Source organism: Monomorium pharaonis, chromosome 8, assembly GCF_013373865.1.
Source record: "Monomorium pharaonis isolate MP-MQ-018 chromosome 8, ASM1337386v2, whole genome shotgun sequence".
Classification (NCBI taxonomy): domain Eukaryota; kingdom Metazoa; phylum Arthropoda; class Insecta; order Hymenoptera; family Formicidae; genus Monomorium; species Monomorium pharaonis.
Genome location: NC_050474.1, coordinates 23,032,009 through 23,053,703, shown reverse-complemented (window position 1 = coordinate 23,053,703; position 21,695 = coordinate 23,032,009). Strand labels below are relative to the sequence as shown.

Below are 21,695 nucleotides of genomic sequence, written 5' to 3'. Positions count from 1 at the left end.
GCCTGTCTTATTATAAAATACGATGCTGCACTCAGGTAGATGCGGCTCAACTTCGTTTACCGTTATCGATTTCCCCACGAACGATCACGCGAACCTAGAATAAAGTTAACTCCGCGAACACTCATGTATCCTTCAGAAATTTCTGCTGAAAATATTCTATAAAATCTCTATTCTCTTTTTAAATTTGTATATTTGATAGCCGTGTGCTTTTTTACCTTTCATTTTTTGTCTTTATTTAAAAAGTAGTTTTACATACACATAGAAACTGTGCAAATTGCACATGTAAACATGTGCAAATTCAAAGAAATTTTTATTTGTTTTGGCTTGCCTCACTAAATTTGCTAATGGATGAAATTCGATCAAGTATACATCAAACTTGTATACAGGGTATTCCCTGTAGGGAATCGATAAACTAAGAAAAAAGTTTTTTGATTCGTTTTTACTTTGTTTTAAAGAAAATCGCTCTGAAAAAAGTATTTCATTTTTTATTTATTTACTGAACTTATACATAATAATTTTATTATTAACAATTTCTTTTGCTTTTGATTTAAATTTAAGTAAATAATAAATTTAAAAAAATGAAAACTTGTTTTTCTTATAATTTCTTTCCAAAACGAAACAAAATTCTTGTTTATTGATCTCTAACACATTCTCGAAGTTTTGATATTTAAAATCGGAGTACCCTGAACAAAAATAGTGATAGAATATAGTGGGTTAACAGAAACATAACACAGACAAATTGATGATTAAATTCTCTCTTTTTTTAATGTTCTTTTTACATTGGTAAATGCACGCAACAATAATCCAATCATTATCAAAATACTATAGATAACACCGACAGCATGTTATCAATATAACATTCAATATACATTATCCAAATTAAAATTTCTAAATCGTTATCTCATATTATTTTTTCTGGTATTACAACAGGTAGTAACACAACAATAGGTATAACGAGGTGTGTATCTTTACATCATAATTTGTATGAGACGCTACGTTGATCTCGTGGATCAACCGGAAACAAGAGAAACTCGAAGTGGTCACGGTTCTTCCGCGCCTACTTACTTCCTGTTATTCATTTCGTGAGTAACGCGACGTTTAAAACGCGACGATAACTAAAACTAAAAAAATAAATTGTTTTATAATATATAAAATCTATATCTCTCAACGGTTATAAAATACATTTCGCGAAATATCTGGTATATGTACACATATACTTTGCACTCTTTTTACAACATCTTTGTACATTCATTTTTGAAAATATACGAGTAAACTAGAATGGTATACATGTCCATCTGATTCTAACATTGGTCTTCCATACGGTCCGTTAGAAAATAGCAGCCGCAGATACGCGCGTTCGAGTGAAGTTCCAAGTTGGAAAAAAATAAGGAAAAGATATTTGAAGTAGCGCAACACAGACTTTCACTCGAATTCGTTCTGCCTGACTCAACGTAATTACAACGCACAGTCTTGGTCCCTAGAAGTCACAGCCATTAAATGCAACGAACGATCTGAGATTTAAGGCCACTCGATTTTAAATCAGCCACAATAATTCGAACTCGAAAATGGCAATGTAGTGTTAGCGTTATCGCGATATCGGCAACGAGAACCGCCTTTACGGGCACGCGATGATGCACACTGCATCTTACAACGAAGTTTCTCTTTAGTAATCTATATCGCATGATTTGATAGCAACGAGCGAAAATTTTCACGCCCAATCATGAATAACTAGCATTCCTCTCATATTTACATCATTAAAACTACAACTAAGAAATAACAGGAGGCTAGGGAATCGTCAACCAGAAATAATTTATGTAGTTAATTGTTAGACAAGATTGTCAATGCAGATTCTCTCTTGATCGGGGAAGTAATGCATGGCTTTCGAGGAGACTCGCGACAACGAAGTTTTTTTTATTCCCCCTTTTTCGGCGATTGGTCAAATTTTCGGATTAATGAGATGGACACGCTTCATCTCGATCTAATCGCACTTGTCACGCGACGATAGTTGTGAGAGCATTGCTTTTGTTTCTATAGCTACTGGGTCTGTAATAAATAATTAATGATACATTAAACTCGGAAGAGCGAGTAGTGTAAAACTCTCTAGTAGATATTATTTAAAGCAATTAGATAGTGAAAGATGTAATGGGCAGTATACCTGATAGTAGCGTGTTGCGAGGAACGCGACCATCCAGCAATAAAGTTGATTTCACCTCTTTGATTGTTAATACGCTGTCGACGAACTTGATTATCGCTTTTCGCGGCAATTCGCCGCGAAACAATGTTTATAGCATCTGGTGCGATAGTAGATTGTACTGCCTTATACACTAACCTTTGATTGTAAAAAAGAATGCCATTAAACTCGATATTTATTGAAATTAACTGAATCATTAAGTTTATTGACAAAGAGATAGCAGAGAAATAGCACAGTTTATCATAAAATCATAAATTAATTAAAAAAATTAATATATCCAATATATTAATGAAGTTAAATATAATAGTACATTTATTATAAGTTATAATAATAAATACAGTAATTTATATCCTTAAAGGGATTATAGACAAAGTTCAAAATAAATGAAAAAAAGGACAGAAAATTATTTCCAAATCGATTAAATAACTGGTATAATTAGAAATCCGATAGTTTTAAAGATATCTTTACATATTTGAATTAATATTACTCATACGATTATTGTAGTCACATAAGGCAAACTTACTTAGGCATTAAGGCAAGAACAGAAGTAAGTCCCACTGTCAACCAATATGTGATATGTGTAAAGGCCTTTTCCATTATCCAGAAGGATCCAGGTAGGCCCATGCAATTGACGCAAACGGCATTGTAAAATAAGCAAAATCCGAAAAAAAAGACCAAAGAACCGAAAATGGCACCAACATGGATTATAGTCTGAAATAACGATATGGTACGACACAACATATAATGCCTCTGTGATATGTTTCTCTCTTTTCTCTTACATAATCTTATAATTTTCATTTTTTCTTACTTACCCAAGATCTAGTTTCTATAGCAGCATGAGCTAGCATGACGACGATACATGCCGTCATAATAGTCGTCCCGAATTCCCATATGTCGATAATTGAATCATGATAAACCTGAGAGATAACAGACGTTTATCATACCGTATAACGATCATTTGTCGCGAGTCTAAAATGTTGTACCAACCTCTTTGGTAATAAAAAATATGACGACACTTTGGTAAAGAGCGTCGACGATCGTGAGCCAAAACGAATGCGACTGATACACCAGTCCCAGACGTCCTCTCGTGTATAATTCTGGCGCTGAAAGTAACACACGAGCCTTGGCGACTCGATCGTAAATCCCCAAGGCGAGCGGCGGCAGCGAAGTGAACAGCAAGTTGTACAACATTAAATATATTTGGTCTATCATTACGGCACCGGAAAAGCCGCAAAATAGCTGTAGAAAAGAGAAAGATTTACATTATTATAAACATCTTCACTTGAAATATTGACAATTTTTTAATCTAGAGAACTATTTTAAAGAAAATATTTTTTCTTTCACATATTTTTGTACATCTATTTTTTACTCATTTTTACGCTTTTCTCTCAACGTTCTTTTGATACTTACTTGAAACCAGAATATGAGGAAGACAAAGGTGGCGTTCTTGTAAAAAAAATATAAAATCATTCTGGCGAGACGATCGTAACACCAGTGTCCGTGTAGAAGGAGAAGCCGACTGAGCATAGAAAATCGAGAAATCGCGAAATCCGCCGCCATTACCGCTTGCGTCCCCTCTTGCCCTGAGATACCGACGCCCACGTCAGCTGTCTGTATCATGCTAACGTCGTTCGCACCGTCGCCGATTGCCAACGTTCTCATTCCCAATTGCTTTTTAACGACGCGGACTATGTATGCCTGCGACGTAAAACAAATTATATTACTCTTCTTCGTGTTACCGCTCGTTAGTTCGCGGCTAGAGCTTATATCAATATTATCTCATAATATTGTTGTTGTCTACGTATTGTCGTTACCTTTTGTAACGGCGTGGCGCGGCAGGCTAAAACGCTCGAGCACATTTTCGTAAGTTCGAGGAACGGGCCGGTCAAGCCCGATCGCGGATCCAGGATCACGGTCAACGTCTTACCGTCCACGACAAGCGCGCGTTGCCGCGGCCACGGGCTGCCGATCCTGTGCGCGTTCCTCTCGGCGGAATCGCGATTGTACATGTCTGCGGGATCCATAATGTTCATCATATTCTGGTCGTTATTCTCCTTGCGCGCCGACTCCAGGTAGCCGTGTATCAGCGCCTCTGCGACGGACTTTGATCTCGCCTGCAGGTGTAGCAGCTGCATGGCCGGTGAAAAAACCTGCGCCGAGTACGCCACGTTCACCGCGGTCTCCGGTTTGTCCCCTGAAACGGAAAAAACGCGATCAGCGTGACGTAGAACTCGCATTAACGCGCGCTAATTACGTTCAAGAACACGGACTAATTTCGCAAGGGATGTTCACTTTTCATTGGCTTTCGATACGCTCGGCTCCATAATTTTTATATCCAACATCTTTATATAACGGCGTTTATGTAATGATGGGTACAAAATGCTGGCTACTGTGAGGAAAATGCATTTACAATTCAATGCGATACGCCTCATGTATATTTCTCTCGCTAAGATGATCACACTAAAAATAGTGCTCATCGATATTAAACCGGTTTGTCGCGATTGTGTGTGATTGGCTCTTCCGCGAGCGAAGGATTTTCTACGAACCTGTCAGAACCCACACGACGATTCCGGCGGCGATCAAGGCGGCCATTGTCTCGGGCACGCCGGCCTGAAGCTTGTCCTCGATACCGGTCGCACCTAACAACGTCAAGTGCGACTCCAGCATTGCGTACGAGTCGCGTATGCGACGCTCGCGATTCTCTGTCGCCAACTCTACCTCGTCGTGCTTCTGTCGCCACGTCTCGTACTCTTGCGCCGTCAGCGTTCTCTTGGCCATCACCAGCGTGCGCAGACCTTGACGCGCATAGGATTGCAGATACTGCCGGATACTCGCCGAGGTGATATTGTTCTCATCGCTCGACGAGAGCGCCGGCAGCATCGTCGTGTCGGCACCTTTGCTGTACAGCACTATCTCGCCGGTGTGGGGATGTCGGAGCAGCACCGACATACATTTCCTGTTCGAGTCAAATGGCAGCACCTGCAAGAGTTCGAAGAACGATGATGAATGAATCGTAATTCGTTATTTATGTTTTCGCGAATGACTTGTCGCTCGTAGTCGCTTACATGAAGTATCTCGAATGCGAGGGTCGACTTGTCCGGGAAGGACACGATTGCGCTACGGGGTGTCCGTTTTACCAGCTTGATGTCGTAAGCGCGGGCCGCGTGAACCAGCGCCAGTTCGTCCGGACTCTCCGCCTCGTAAATCGCCGGGCTCTGCACCAATTCGTCGCCGTTCTTCACATCCGTATTGCGTCCCTTCGGTCCCTCTGGCGAAAATTTTCGTCCTAGCAATCCGATACCCAGACTCGGTATTGACGTTACATTCAGCAACTTTGGCCTGTAAAGATATCACTCCACTAAGTAGCACTCAACATTATCATATCTTGTACACCTTCGAGCATTATACCAACCTGGAAATTTTAAACGGGAATTTCGACGTATCGTCAAATGTGTTTGCTGTACTTATTACTGGAGATAACGTCCGAATAGCTCTGTTGCTCGGAGACAGCGGTACCGGTGGAGAATTTGCCGTCGGAAATGAACTCGCGTCCGTTTCCATTATTCTGTCGAATACTCCAATGTTAATTTCGTGAAGAGAAACTCACAAGATAAATGCGGTGATAGAAGTAATCTCTCCATAAAATGGTCGGATTTAATTATCTTCTTTTTTTTTCATCAAAGAGGAAGCAGATATGTGTTTTATTCTTTTTCATTCCTTCATTGATCTGAACGTATACAAACCTCGTAGGGCCAGTTCCGTTTTTCTGAGGTTCCTCGATGACCCCGCTAGAGTTCATATTATCGTGATGCGGTTGAGAATTTACGACAACCGTATTACACGTGGCTAAGACAACAAGAAACTCCTGTAAGCGATGTCGATATGTACCTATAAGCAGGTCCTCTTTAAGCCGCGAGCACGGAAGTAAATTCTCATTGTCGCCGATATGCGAGTAGTCTTGGCCGCCTACCACGCATTTCCTAAATAGCATTTTGTTCTCCGTAAGAGTGCCAGTTTTGTCGGAGAAGACGTACTGTACCTGTCATTCAATAATAATGTTCCAAGTAATATTTTTTTATATATTCAGTATTATTTTTATTCATATATCGCACATTGTTTCGCGAAATTTTTAATGTAAAAATAATGTAGAAAAGTGTTAAAATTGATAAAGATGTACGCTTTAAGTATTACGTAATTAAATTGATTACATTTAATAAATATAAAAAAGTATTATGATTGTTCAGGTGAAACAAATATCGAATTTTCACTTCTTTCTTCTCGAGAGACAGAATCTTCATAATATTGTTCGCGTAAGATTTTCGCCCTGTACAAATTCGTCTAATGTAAATTGCCATACTCACTTGACCTAGTTCTTCCGTAATATTCAGCGCGCGGCACTCTGCCTTACGGCCGGTTTCCGTGTCGTCAAGGCCCGGGTCGTGGCCGATGTGGTACACCTGTCCCACCTTAGCCATCTCGATCGTCACGTACAAGCTCAGCGGTATCATCACTTGGAATATTATGACGAAGGTCAGGAAGGTTAGTAAGCTCTCGTAAATCGGCTCTTGCGGCACTGGCAGAAACGGCACCGACGGCAGGCCCTTGTACGCGGATAGCCAAGATCGGCAGCCAAACGCGCCGATTATGCACAATACCACCAGTATCACCACACACCATTTCACGTCCCTGTTCATGAATCTTTCCAGACGAGAACGCTGAAATCACGTGCGCGTTGCTTCTCAGAAAGACATTTCTTCATCAGTAATAATAACTTTAGTAATAATGACTTTATTCTGTGCGTAGTAATGAGAGAAAATGATATAGCAGAAAGTTACCAAATACTACATAAATTGCATAGTCATTAGGTGAAGTATTAATGAAGCTGCTTAAGAATCTAAAACTTGACCTAAAATTACTGAAATTGAGATCTAGCACGCAGTATAAGACAAGTGATGATAAAAATGAATGTGATAAAGTGAAAATAAATAAAGTATTATTTATTCAATGATTTTAAATATTCCGAAATTAGATATTTGTTTCGTTTAATATTTACCTTGTACCTGGGTCCACCGTTATTCAGCAACGCTTTAGTCTCGTGACCGGCGTATATGACTATACCTTCGACAAAGTCGGTGTTCTTTAAGATGCATTCCCTGAGTAAAAGATTTTCCGTGGACACGGGCACCCTACCGCCGTTTGGGTGCACCACAGCGCCGTGGAACCTAACAGACGCGTCAGTAGGATCACTCTGGTAATCTGGTTAATTCTATCTGAACGTTATCACGGCAATAAATGACATCGCGAGATGAGCGAGTTTCTCAGACAAATTGCAAAAACGTCGAATCAAAAATTCACGTTAAAAACGCGCGTTAAAAACGACCTTTTTTTTCTAGAAATTGGGTCGTGCAAAAATTGTTCTTAATTTCTTAAAAATAATAAAAAAACTTTTTAATTATAACACACTAAATAACTGTAACGTATTTTACCTATATATTCTAGTACTTGGCTGATCAACTTCGATTGTCGATCGGAACTTGGAAGGCTCGAAGGTATCCTGCAGATCGACAAAGCCTCTGACAACCTGGCGCTGCTTCAGATTCGACTCGCCGTCGAGGTTGCACGTATCAAGGTAAGCTAATCCCTGAGGATCACTGCTTCGCAGAAGCAAAAGATCGGCCGGTACCAGTTCGTTGTTCGAAAGGTGAACCAGGTCACCCACCTTGACATCCTTCCACGCTACCTTCATATATCTGTCGCCCTCTCTGCAATAAAATCGTGAGAAATCTCGTCAAGAAATACCGTGACATTAGTTTTAAACGTTAAACAACGCTGCAAACGTAATTACGTAATCGTGATAAGTAATTTAACAAAATAATTCAATTAAAAAGTTTACGCGGCAAATCAATTACTTCTACGTCTGCGACATTCTTAATTTCACCGTCCGCAATTACGCAAATTGCGTATTGCATTTCGCAATAAAGATTTGATTATACGCTCGATGACTAAGAGACTGTTAACATTTCTCTAATAGAGCACGGTCTGTTTTATGTTAATAAATTAGACTTATCATTTCACATATACATTTGAAATACGTGTAGCGTGTCATGCTATATTAATTAATTATAATTTTTATACATTGCTATTCCTATAGCAATATTATTAGAGTCACTTAAAAATGTAGTACCTTCTTTGTCACTCAAGAATTGACCAAGAATAAAATTATGCATAAATTTAATCTTACTTAACAAGTTGACAAAAGTAATCGATGAATCTTTTATTACATAAAAGAACACGTAAGGCTACTCTGCTGTCATCAATGCCGCAAAAAATGAATATTGTTTCCATAGACAATGCAAATGTTTGTTGAGAACGAAACAACCTCCGCTTGTACAGCGAGACATGTGCACATTCGGTAATAAGTAATTATTATTTGCATGTCTATCGAAACGAAAAATGAGTGAATCATCGTGAATACAGTACGATAAAAAAGTAACGAAAAGTTTCTTATCACTCACGTTCATTTTGTTTTCCTTGTTTTCTTTCGACTACATAATTTCTTAATGCTATTATGTGGAATATTAAGCAAACCGCTCGCATGGCCTAGAAAACGCGTTATATTTTAACCAACTTTCTATAACTAAGAACTTAGTCTAATAACTAAGCCAAGAATTGATACACGAAATATTGATTGATACACGAAACCGAATTGCGAAAGAATGTCGTGAAAATATAATTTCCTATTTCTCTCCGAGCTCTCTCGATATGAAATCACGACGATAGGTCTAGAGGCTGCCTTACGTGGCTAATTCAAGGAAGGTTCATCTTTCTCTCTCTCTCTCTCTCTCTCTCTCTCTCTCTCTCTCTCTTTCTCTCTCTGGGTATGACGAAACAGCCGGTTGACGATATTTCTTTAATTAAAGCACATGAAGCGGCGGCGTCCAAGGTTGTATGACCTTAAATGCCATCGTCACGTTCTACTCCCATTTAATCGAAACGAAATTGAGACGATGACGGGACAGGAAGATCGTCGAAGATGACCTTCGAGGACCGCGGCTTCTCACGCCAAACGGTCCTCGTTTCGACATTTAAGCGCGGTAGACTCACACTCAAATGGATTGGTGAATGGGAGCGGGAAATTTTTATTTTAAAAACAAGAGTATATCTTCACAAGATCTCTCGCCTTAGACGAGACTAAATGAAGCAAGGTCTTTCATTTGCCGCGGAAGATAATAGAAAGAGAGACACCATTCTTGCCTTTGTACCGAGCGTTTTTTCACCGCATTGAGTATAACATAACTCATTGTAAATGCATGCATTATGCATCCCGCATCATATCACGATTATTTCCTTTTCGTCACGGATTTGTATCCCTCGAGGAAGCGACATGTGTATTCGATACACATAACGCAAATACACGAGCTAATTATACAATTATATATACATATGCCTAATGTCATACATAATTATCACATATACATAACGCAGTGAGAAAATCTAGTAAATTCCATATCCGTCCGTGAATATAATACAATGTTGCAAAAACAATATCCACCGAACATAGGCCGATAAAATACATAACAGGTTTTTCTGCATTACGTAAGCAACATAACTACGTTTCTCCGCATTCCATATTAAAGCGAGATTATTAATTCATCGTAATCACTTGTTGTTTAACGATTTCTGAGATAAGTTCGTTCATTTTTTACAAATTTACAATATTTTTTTATAGTGCACGTATATTCAGGCAAAGCATAATACGTGCGAACACTGGCGCCGTGCTCGTTATCGCCAGTGGCATATTATAATTCTAGGATAACAATTTTTAACCGCACCATAATTGTAAGAGATAACAAGTCAAGGATAACTTAGCAGTTACGTATGTTATTTTTATCAAAATTCACTTTTATGATATATCCAGGTAGAAAAGTTTTAGATTCTTCGAATTATCATTTTGACATTTTTTACCACGTTGTTTCGATTTGACAAATGATTAATATAAGATTCTAACACCGTGAAGGAATAATGAAATATAAAATCGAAAGTTTTACTCATAAAACTTAATAAATCAAGATAAGGGACAACGAGATACTTTTATTTAAAAATATTTACTTTGATTAAAAAAGTCGTTAGAAATCTGCGAATTGTTTCAAATACGCTGGAAAATGAAAGAAATTATTTGCGATTAAAACGTCCTACAATTAGCCAAACATTCATAATCATGTTTTACGTTGAATTGTTGTGCCAACGTTTCCCACGATATGTCTTTATATACAGATTTGCTAGTCATTCGTCGATATTTCACTTCATTTCTTCGAACGCGTTTCAGAGAAACGATATAGTTAGGATACGCAAGCATACACGCATACGTTTACATACGTTTACACCCGCATCTCGCGTGACGTAACCAATGACATCATTCACCGGTTTAACGGTATTCCAAAAGCTTCGCGAGAAGAAAAAAAGGGCTAAATGCCTTCTCACCTCGGTTGGTTGGATTTATCTACAAATCTTATGCATGAAATTCTTTACATTGTGGCGTGGTAACAGAAAAATAGATCACTATATTGTATGATTGAAAATTATTTGCGTTGCGAAAGGTATGTCGGTTACGTTGGCGAAAAAAGTGGGATATATGGACTAGGCGGTTTTACGGCTTCGGATTTAGCAGAAGTTTTAATGCAATGGCCCAAAGGCGACGTCACAACAAAGAAACTTCGACGAAGGTCAATATCTGTACATTTCGCGTAATCGGTGTCAAATAGGCGAGCCAAGTGCGATAATTAGCGACTTATGTACACGAAGCTTGCAATATTTACTCTGATACAGAGAAACTTTTGTCTTATTTAATTTTGACATTTTGTTTTAAACCAATTCCCTGATAAATCACCGATAAATTGGGCCAATGCATTAAATCACGATAAATTAAATCCTACAAAAATAGATAATTAAACTAGGAGTTAAATTTTAAGTAACTCAGATCAAGCAACGCTTAAACGTGTCGTACAGTAAATAATTATACAATTTAAAATATTAACACTTTTGATTTTTGAAGAATAAGCCACATAAACGAGAAGGTAAATTTTATAATTTACATAAACGAATAAATTATTTAAAAAACCAGCTATTAAACGAACTGAAAAAATTGATTTCGTGAAAAAAAATTGATTTTCGACTTGCATCAAATTCTATCGTACAAAGTTATATACATACACATTCCCGAAAATTATTGATATGTGGCTCGCAGAGGCGTGAAGGAGGAGGCGCGTAATTTCAATAAAAATACATCGCGATAGGTTAACAAGCCGAATCGACAGATCGTAAGGCACGCGTCGCGAGACGAGATAAAAAGGGGTAATGGCAATAAATGCGAATGTCAAGGCCTTTGGCGCACGAGACGGATCAGAATCGACCTGGCCGTGAATGTAAGAGGAAAAGAGAACGCGCGAGCGGCGTTGCTCGCACTATTATGCAGATATGTTGCGTTCAGAAAACACAAGAGTTAAACGATTAGGGCGGGCGCGTGTAGTCACGACTCGAAGAATCGCCGTCGCCGACAGCCAACGTAATTTTGAATCGATCGTTCTTTTTGATAGAATACACGCGAATGCATCGCGGCAAACAGTAGGTCGCACCTGTATAAAAAATCTACGTAACAATCGCGTCAAGTCTAGTGATTAAAATATTTCCCTCTATGACGAGTAAACAAATAAACATGTATGTTTTATCTCGTTATCATGATAACGTAATTCTTTTTATAATCGTAATGATGGTAAGATTGCATTCCGAAATCACGACTCCGCTGAATTATAGGACGATCTTTCGAGAGCGTGATCGGGAATGCGAATTAACATTGAAAAAGAATCGACGTGCAGGATGTGACGAGACATGTCGAAGGGCAAGGTCGCCCAGCGAAATCCAGGGAGACATCGTATCGCAATTGCTAGGTCATCGATCAATTTTCCGATTATGTTGCATTATGAATGAGGGTTCGTGACGGGATCGCGAAACTGCCCACATCGCATAAACGATCGAAACGGCGAGCGAACGATTAGACAGACCAACCAAGTGCAATTTAACAAAATTATTATTATATAGACAGAATGAAACCTACTGTTGGTTTTCACGCAATTTCGTAGATGTAAATTAAGAATGTCATTTTAGTCACAAAGAAAAAAATTTTTGTTTTTTTTCCACGATTATTACGTTTAAAATAAATGTTTAAAATATAAATATTATACTGTTTCAGATAAACACGTTAAACATGTTTAAAATATTGAAAACGTGTTTTTTTTTAAGGAAAGAAATCAACATGTAGAAGGAAATAACATTCGTATGCTTATTTTTATTTCTATATAATGTCTATATTTCTCTCGAATATATAAATATAAAGAATTAACTATAAAATATAAATCATTTATTATTTTTTTTCTGCAATTTACATCTTGATATAAATAGTCGAGATGAATTTGTAAGCCGTCAGTTCTTTCTATGTCTCATAAGTGTCTTCTTAAATAATCGCAGGCCATAATAGCAATAATCTCTACACTTAATTGCTCGTTAATTGAATTGCCCCTTTTATAAACTATGAAAAAAACATAGATCGCGAGTCTTCACCTCGACAGGAAAGGATTCAAATTAGTGCTAATAGATCTAGTTATCATCCCCCCGAAATGGTTGCAAGTCACGAGACAATATTTCGAAGTTCATTCCCCCCTTCGGCTGTGTACTCCAAGCTGTCGCGTTGCGCTGCAACCAACCACGTGGCATGCGTACATACGCGTTTATCAGCGCAAGCGTATCGGCCGCAAACCGTGGCGAATTCTACCTGATTCGATCGCGTGTGCAACAACCTCTGCTTTCGTGACGCGATCGTTTGCCGAGTATTTCGGATGCATAAGCGGCGAAATGAGCGCACGTGCTCGGACGAATGGCGAATTTTAACGCGCGCGTCAACGCACGATACGCGGCTTCTGAACCGTCGCGTCGGCAGCAATCCCGTTGTTGTAGCCGGACCCGCAGTTCTTCGCTACGAGACATGTCGATCGGCTAACGATTAAACGTAACTAACATTGACGCCAATGAATTAGAACGTCGTATCGCGTATACGACGTGTGGCGCGGGATCTTTCGCGGAAAAAGAACGGTACGAGACACTTTCTTCATCATGTTCGACCGCAATGCACGCCGACTGCTCGCTCGCTCGCTCGCTCGCTCGCTTGCGCGCGTTCGCGTTCGCGTGTACGTGACCTAAATATCTGGAATTGTCAGTCTTATTGGAATCGATCTATCGGATTCCGTTGCCGCAAGGATTCTAACTGAAGCGACGGCTCGCACGGCAATACGAACAAGGATAAACGAGCGCAAGGCCGATACCGATTGAAAAATTAAATGTCCTTGTTCAACTTTTTATTCAATATAAAGCCTCCCCTTACATAATACTTGTAGCAGTGAAATAATATAATTTATTAGTACAAATAAAACTAAAGTTTCCAATTCGCTCAGTTTTTCTTACTTTATTATTCAAATTTCGCACTCTTCTAATATCTTTGTAGCTTTCACATAATGGGTGCATTATTGTTTTACGCATTTCACTACGACATTCACTAAAATGTCTGTTTTTTACTAAACTCCATATATAATTCGTAAATAAGTGTGTAATATTATATCGATTTTTTTACGATACTCGTAAAACTCGAGTTATTTCTGCACGTGCTTTTCCGCGGACACTCTAGGGAGGAAAGAGAAGAGGGCTGGTTGTACTTATTAAACGATCCGTGTACTATACTTTTGCTCTGTGTACGGTTGCAATGTTACACTCACCTAACGTAGACGCGACAGGTGGAATTGTTCACACGCCGGTCACTGGCGAGTCGTCGGCGATCTTCGAAGAAGTCCTTAAGCGCCGTGACGCCCAGAACGAATACTACAGGGATCATCGCGACCTCCTTGCCGAACGCGTTTATAGCTGGCACCCAATTGAGTAACACGATGAAGATGAAGTATAGATTGGCCACGCGGTGGAACTGCTCTAGCAGATTACGGGGTAGGAAGCTCAGCGCCGTGTACTTCGTTGTGCGTACCCTGAGGCAGAGAAGGCCGCGCGTTTCGATTTTATCATTTTATTTTCACATTAAAAATTTATCCCGTCAGAATAAATAATGGTAACTTGGAGATTGAAGCTAATGACAATAGAGAAAAAGTCATTTTTTATTTAGATAATTTTATATAGATAACAGCAAACACTATGTGCACCAAGAGACGCATCTTTTAATCTCTCGTTCTTACCTGTTGTCCATCCTATCTCCGTTGGGATGCTGACTCTTCGGTGTCTTCGGGGGGACTAAATGATTCGGCATTATTTTTCTTAAACGGGGTTCTTCTGGCAGCGGGCCAAAACAATGAGCCCATAGTCTCCTCCACCATGGAGGCGCGACGCTACGTCTTATCGTATAGATAGACTCCGATCTGTAAACAGTCGCGACAAAGTCTGCGCCTTAGCATCCTATTCTCTGTGTATAAGGAATCACCTTGCAAAAATGTATCATAATTTAACATCTTAAAAGCACTGTCGGTTTCTCATTCATTTAATCGTAGCATAGTGATACTTTATAACGAAGTAATTAATGTTAATATTATCAATGAAAAATATTAATTGCCAATAATTTTTAATAGATGTTTTCAATATAATTCAGAAATAAAAAAGTATTTTTATTTTATTGCATCCGATAATTTTTTAATTATCTATAATGTTATAAATTATAGATAAAATTCCTTGTCTCGGCACATTATGATATAAAAGATTTTTTAATTTTATGTCTGTTATTAGCAATCGTTTATCGAAAAAAATATCGGCTGAATAAATAGATCTTATCTTTAAATTTTACGTGTAACTGTAATGTCAGTTCCATAGACTGTTATCTGTCTCTGTTACTAGTACACTGTTATTTCTTTGCCCGATAATCTTTATCAATCAGAGCAATGATAAATCATATTCTTTCGCTTCTTACCTGGACGCTTGGCGGGAATGGCCGCGAAAGGAAGGCATTCTGCCGGCAGTGGGCGGTCTGCCATCCTCCCTGTGGCCTGGCGGCAAGATGAAATCCGTTCTGGAGCCGACACGGTGGTGTCCCGTTACGGCTGATTGGCCCTGCGCCACGTCCGTCACCTGTCCCTGACTGAAGGCTCTCTGGTGGCCCGGCTTCTTCAACGCCGACGGTCGACCCGCGGACGTGGCGCTTCCCACTGTGGTCAACGGGCCCAGGAAGGACCCGTAGCTCTGCCATCCGGTCGTACCATCCGCCAAGACACCACCGTGACTCGCCGATCTCGCGTGTGTTTTCGGGAAGGCTGTCCTCCTCGCCGGCGAGCTGACTTCCTCTACTGCGTCCTCGTCCTCGTCGCCGTTGCTGTTTTTCGACGTGCTCGTCATCGTCGTTGTGACGCTGGTCGTCATAGTCGTACTTGACGTGGTGGTCAAACCATCGCGGAGGAAAGACAGCGGAGGCGGCGGGAGAGGCACCGTTGAAATTGACGACGACGAGGACGATGTCGTCGTACAGCTGGCACGACCCGCACCCGGGAACACATAGAGAGACCCCTGTCTCCCGATCTCCTCGCTGACTGCTTCCTGCGCGTCGTCCTCGGACATGCTGGCACATCTACGTGCACATACGCGAAGCGGAAAAAACATTTGTAAATCGTGTGAAATAAGAAGTGTAAAGTGTATAAACTCTGCAGGTTCTCTGATGAGAATCGGTTGACTTCCTAAAATTTTCAACGATACATGTCCCGAATATTCTTAATTTACTTTATATAGATATAATTATAACGAACAGAGAAACGAGAATTTCAATGGAAGCAACATTTATTAAATAGGCAATCTTTTCTATACCAAAGGTTACAAAATGTTTTCATATATTTTAGGATTTAACTTTTATAAACTAATAATTATAAATTGATTTATTAAATTGGTTAATACATTAAATAAAGAGATTCCTGAGAATTCAAGTTCTATATTAGGTATTTTAGAACATGCAGAATTTCGGACTTGTTTAGTTTCTAACAATAAGCTCTGTTGTCGAATTACTGATAAACGGTAGCGTATCACTGATATCATTAAATAGAATGCTGGACTTTCATCGCAGCTGATAATATCGATTGTATAGTCTAACCCACGATGTAATATTCCGCCACACCTTTCTCCTCAACTATAAATGAAATTGTCGTAATCAGAATTTGTGGAATCGATACAACAGCAGGTATTCAATCTTCTTCGATCGTACTAGAAAAGTAATTTGTCTTCACATTCTTGCTCCGATAGTACGTCCTTAGTTACGCTTTTTGACCGCTTAATTCGAAATTCGTTCGTTTGTATTATTCTTTCCGCCAGGCGTTTGCTTATTCCTGCACGACTGACGAATCGTGCCCATACGTATCCGGAATAACAATCGTGCGTGCATCACCGCGTGTTCCTTCCAAACAGAAAACGCAAATACAATCGTGAACTTGACGCAATCGTGCAGTTTTATATCGAGTTATATCGCGAATTATACACGTTGCTGGGAATTAAAAAATTTACATGTAAATTAAAAATGATCAAAATGAAGTTATTTTTTGTATATTTTTAAGTATTCGTATGTTCTAATTTATTTTTTATATGCTTATATTTTATATTTTTATTTAAAAAATGAAATATTCTAATCTTCTTATTCTAAAAAAATTAATAATCTTAAATAGCCTTGGACATCGGATATGAATGTGATAACAAAATTTTATTTAACCTGTCTATCGATGTGACCAGGTAAACGTTGTGATAGCCGTTAATATAGCCACCTCAAAAATAAACGAGGAAAATTGGCACATTATAACATCCGCTCGAAAATACGTCACCGTTTGCATCGTATTCTCATACATCGCAATTAGATGTATGAGAATGTATCAACATGTTGCACATTCATCGAACGTATTAATAATTATTAAAATCGATCTTATCGGGCAAACATAATTCCTATTCGTTATAGATTACATTTATCATTTATAGGTTTCCGTCTGATTTATTAATATGACATTAATGCGATACGACAATATTTGGTAATGTCTAAATAATTAACGATTCCTACGAAAATATTTCATAATATCGCAACGTAATCGAAAGCGAGGCATAAAACGGACTTTAAAATCGTTTATCGATTTTGTAAGAAATCAAAATCGAAATTTGAAATCAGCCGTCGAGATTTTTACGGTTTGCCAGGAGCATTGCGGGATCAAACACAATTTCGCACTCTTATCTTGGATAAAAAAAGATAGGAGCTTCCCTTCGATACAAGGCGGATTTGTGAAAAACGTCATACGTATATCGGGAACATATATCGGATATCCTGCCTAGATAGGCAGAGTAAACCATCGTTGCAAAAAATCTGCAACGAGCGCATTAGTCAGAAAATTCTTTGCCCCAAAGTTTGCAAGAAGCAGAAACTCAGAGCTTTCTCAGAAATACCATGTTATTTTCAGACGCTATTTCGAAACCAGAACGGCATTCGGATTGATTTTAATAGCCTGCCACACTCAAAAATAATCGAAGTATAGTATCCTTCGAAGGATAAATTCACAGCCCGCGTGCAGTATTTGCCATTAAAAGAAAATGACATTAATCAGACAGATATCCTAAATGTGAAAAGAGGCATTGTCAGAGAACGGTTACCGTTCATTTATGTGACTGATACAAAAATATATTCTTCATCCGACATATCCGCTGATAATTCTGATAAGCGATCGATATTGCGATTTTAGCACAAAGGATAGGCTCCTCCCTTTCTGATTTCTTGCTGACGTTAAAGGTCTCGAGTAACTGAAGCTTCGATATTGAACAACTGCAGCACGATACCAAAATAACATTTAAATTAACGCGACTGATGAGAGCATAGAAACATAGATACATTGAAATATAGATCGTGCTAGATTTAATTAACAATAGAAACATTGTTTATTTCGATCTTGAGCGAACTTTTCTACCAACGTTGATCTTTATCCTAAGCCATCTGTCTTGCAAACTTCAACGAATAATATTATTTTTCTAATAAAGCAGTGCTATAAGTATATCAAAACGTGTTGTATGAACATAAAGATACTTATCTCAATATAGTACGATATACGTAACGAAAAGAAATTTTCCATGACTAAAAATGCACTACATAATGTTGCAGACATATCTGAAAGTATATTTTGAAAGGAAAATTTGATTTTTTAAAATCATTTCTATATAGCAGCATCCAACTTCCATTATTATTAATATGTTTACCGCAGCTTTAATTCACGCTCGGACGCATATCTAATTCGAAAGAGCGCGGGGTGGAATGCGTGTCACGCGTTGTCATCGTGCGTACACGCGTGCTTGCGTTAATGAGTGCAATCGCGCGGTCGCGTGTGCGTACAGTACGATGAACGAGATTCCGGTGTGTGCTCGATCGATGTAACACGGGCACCCTTCTTCTCTTTGCGCGCAAATCGCTACCGGCCGAATGTAAACGAAGTATCAAGGGTAGAAAAAAATCGAGCGGCTACTAAATTGGGTCACCCGTTTACTCGCGAGCGCCTCCTTTATCACGCTTTATCGCGTCGATTCGCTGTCGTTAGGACGATTGGAGCGACTGTTACGGAAAATTGCGATATCGCCTCCTCGATCATCGTGGCTCTTCGGAATTATCCGAGATTAATCTTTCAAAACCGTCAAAGGAGTCTTGATTGTCTTGAATAAATTCATTATCGATATATCTACGCATTGATTAAGATTCTCCGCAACGTTTAAAGCTTTTTAAATAGATCTTTGAATCTGGTAATTTTTTCTGATAATTTCGAGTGTTTCAGAAGATATTAATAATTAACTGTTTTTCTTTTAGACAATCTAAATTTCTTTGACAAAATGATTTTTTGAAGTTTTTTTTTTAAGTTTGAATATTTTTTTAAAAAGTTATTTTCTCAGACAAAAAAATTAGGTTATCAAAGAATTTCAACGGAAGTTAGACTCAAAGTCGTTCCGAACGAGATCTAAGATCAAAGATCATAGAGACAGCTCAGAATTTATTTATTTTTTTATCACTTTTTGATATCGCGATATTTAACGTGATAATACGTGGAGATTTATTTATCGTTCACTTCCCAGTTGATGCAAGAACGACTTTTCTCATCAGCAGCGAAATAAACACGAGTAACAAAATCTGTCTTTGTGTCTCTCTCTCTCTCTCTCTCTCTCTCTCTCTCTCTCTCTCTCTCTCTCTCTCTCTCTCTTTCATTCCTATAAAACATAACGGAAACCAGATGGGATCCCTAAAATATATCTCGTAATGAACGAGAATAACATTTTACTTAAATTGCTTTTACATTTTACGAGTAGAGCAAAATATCACTACCGGAAATTCTATGAATTGTACATTTGGATTATCTAAATAAAACTAATAGCTCTCGAGAAGTTTTAATTAATAGTTGTTAGGTCCCGACACCGCTATATAATTCTTACTTTCTACTTTATTAATCTTGTATGAATGTCCGTTTAAAGGCGAGCACTTATGTACAATATCCAGGTCAGCTGGATATTACTAATTTCTTCGACAATCGTTTTCAGTCGACTGACTAATAACGAGGCATACGCGGATCGTTAGTCGAATTTCTCAAAATGCAGTAACGCGAGAAAATTACGAGCGACGTTTTTGAAAATCGTTGGAATTTCACTCGGGTACAGGGATCGATATTTTTTTTCGGCCGGTGTCATGTGATATTATTCGTGCGTATTATTACGGCCCGTCAGCGAAATAAGTTGACAAGACGTCTCTTGGGAAATAATAAAGACTGACATTTTTACGTTCGCGAAATAAAGATGTTCAAATTGAAGAGCAGAACACACATAAATCTGTATCATATTTGTCGTCATAATCTTATATTACATCGTATATTATTTTATCGTGTTTCTCACGACGATCTCTTATCTCGTTATGTTAGACACGACTGTGAATAATGTCACGTATTATTCATACTTTTTAAACTATATAGCAAATGACAAAATTACCGAAAGATGTTTTGGAGATCTGATTGACACGTGATGTAGAAAACATTCGGATCGAGACGGTTTACACGAAAGAATCTCTTGCTAGGCCGAGAGGCAATTTTACGCGATTGCATTGAAGCGAGTTAACCGTTACTTTAGAGATGTGCTGTAAGCTTTTCGCTGCCGCGTTTATGTGTCTTTTCAGTCGCATTCATCGTTTCATCACGAGTACATTTAAATCTCATGAAATTTAAAGTAGAGCTTAAAACCGCTTCGAGTTATGTCTTCCTCGTATCTTTGCTTCTTGTTATAAAATCTAATTATCTGGCGTAATCCTAGCCAGGTCCATCACACAATTCCCATTAAGGAACTTTCACCTTTGGCTTTTCACGGTTTAAAAACCGCGCTCGCGGATTGCGATATTTCCAAAATCAGAATATTCCCACCTGTTTGAGTTCCCACTTCCCGTAGCGAAATCGCACGATCGATCGCGGCAGGAAATGATCGAAAACCGATGATTCCACAATGCGGTTGACTTTCCCGTAAAGGATGTCGTATCGTGGAGGGAACGAGGAAAAAGCTTACGCGCACGCGATCGGCCGCGTAACGCGCGCGAAAAGGGTCAAGAGGAAAGAGCTTCAGGATGTATCGAGAGGAGGGAGATCTCACATTTTTCCTGCCTCCGGACGTATGGTCCACGTGGCCTGGTTGGAAGCGGATGGCGTCCCGAATTCGGAGAGACACTCACATCTCCCGACGCGAGGCGCGAGCGCGTCGGGAAAGTCCCGCGCGGCGAGGAGGATGAATCACGTATAGCAAACACCTGGCATAAAAATCGATCCCGACGTGTCAGCTGCGATCTCTCCTCTCCGTGGAGCCGCGATCGGAGAGGAGCGCATCAGGCTAGCTGCAGATATTTTTCTCTTTCTCTCTCTCTCTCTTTCTCCCCCTTCCCCCTTTATCTCTCGATTTGATTTTCAAAATTCGCCCATCGACGAACTCACCTCGACGTTTCGCGAGCGCGTTATCGCGGCCGATTTGCCGCGACTGATAAGCGCAATCGCGTTGCCAGACGTCGCTCCAATACGTTCGACGGCTCCGACGAGACCGACGAAACATCCACTTCACCCTGTTGCCGTGCACGTACTGACCAGTACTGACGTCTCGAGTCTCGAACTCTCGAATTGACCGACACGCCGCGACGCCGCGCGGCAGTTGCGAACTCACACGAATCGCCGCGAAGTTGATGACATCTAGCGACGTGAAACCGCAGAATGAGAAACATGACGGATGAAAGCCCCTAAAGGCGATGTAAATGTCACTATAAAACTCAAGTCGCGTTCTACAGAGGCGACAATCAATTCGAAATCCAATTGGTTGGAGTCCGCCATTTGTCATCTCGAGGGACGTTAATAGGCTTGTTCTTTGTCACTGCACTGCTGTACTGGTGCAATAAGTTAGAATAGGA

General features: G+C 39.3%; 1 protein-coding gene across 2 annotated transcripts; it reads right to left on the bottom strand.

Moving 5' to 3' along the window:
• Positions 1 to 739: 739 nt before the first annotated feature.
• Positions 740 to 21,429, bottom strand: LOC105834166 (probable phospholipid-transporting ATPase VD). 2 transcript variants are annotated; one of them, XM_036290702.1, is made up of 18 exons: positions 20,897 to 21,429; positions 15,198 to 15,848; positions 14,476 to 14,655; positions 14,011 to 14,271; positions 7,678 to 7,953; positions 7,245 to 7,413; positions 6,553 to 6,906; positions 5,935 to 6,230; positions 5,604 to 5,756; positions 5,257 to 5,530; positions 4,738 to 5,170; positions 4,006 to 4,385; positions 3,602 to 3,889; positions 3,179 to 3,430; positions 3,004 to 3,108; positions 2,715 to 2,902; positions 2,156 to 2,329; positions 740 to 2,043 (listed from the first exon to the last, which is right to left on the bottom strand). In XM_036290702.1, the coding sequence occupies exons 2-18, from the start codon at positions 15,836 to 15,838 to the stop codon at positions 1,992 to 1,994; spliced, it is 4,476 nt and encodes a 1,491-aa protein (XP_036146595.1). In that variant the 5' UTR covers positions 15,839 to 15,848; positions 20,897 to 21,429; the 3' UTR covers positions 740 to 1,991. The 2 variants fall into 2 exon arrangements, with proteins under 2 accessions (XP_036146595.1, XP_012531900.2); XM_012676446.2 differs by having other exon boundaries at positions 21,232 to 21,428.
• Positions 21,430 to 21,695: the final 266 nt, after the last annotated feature.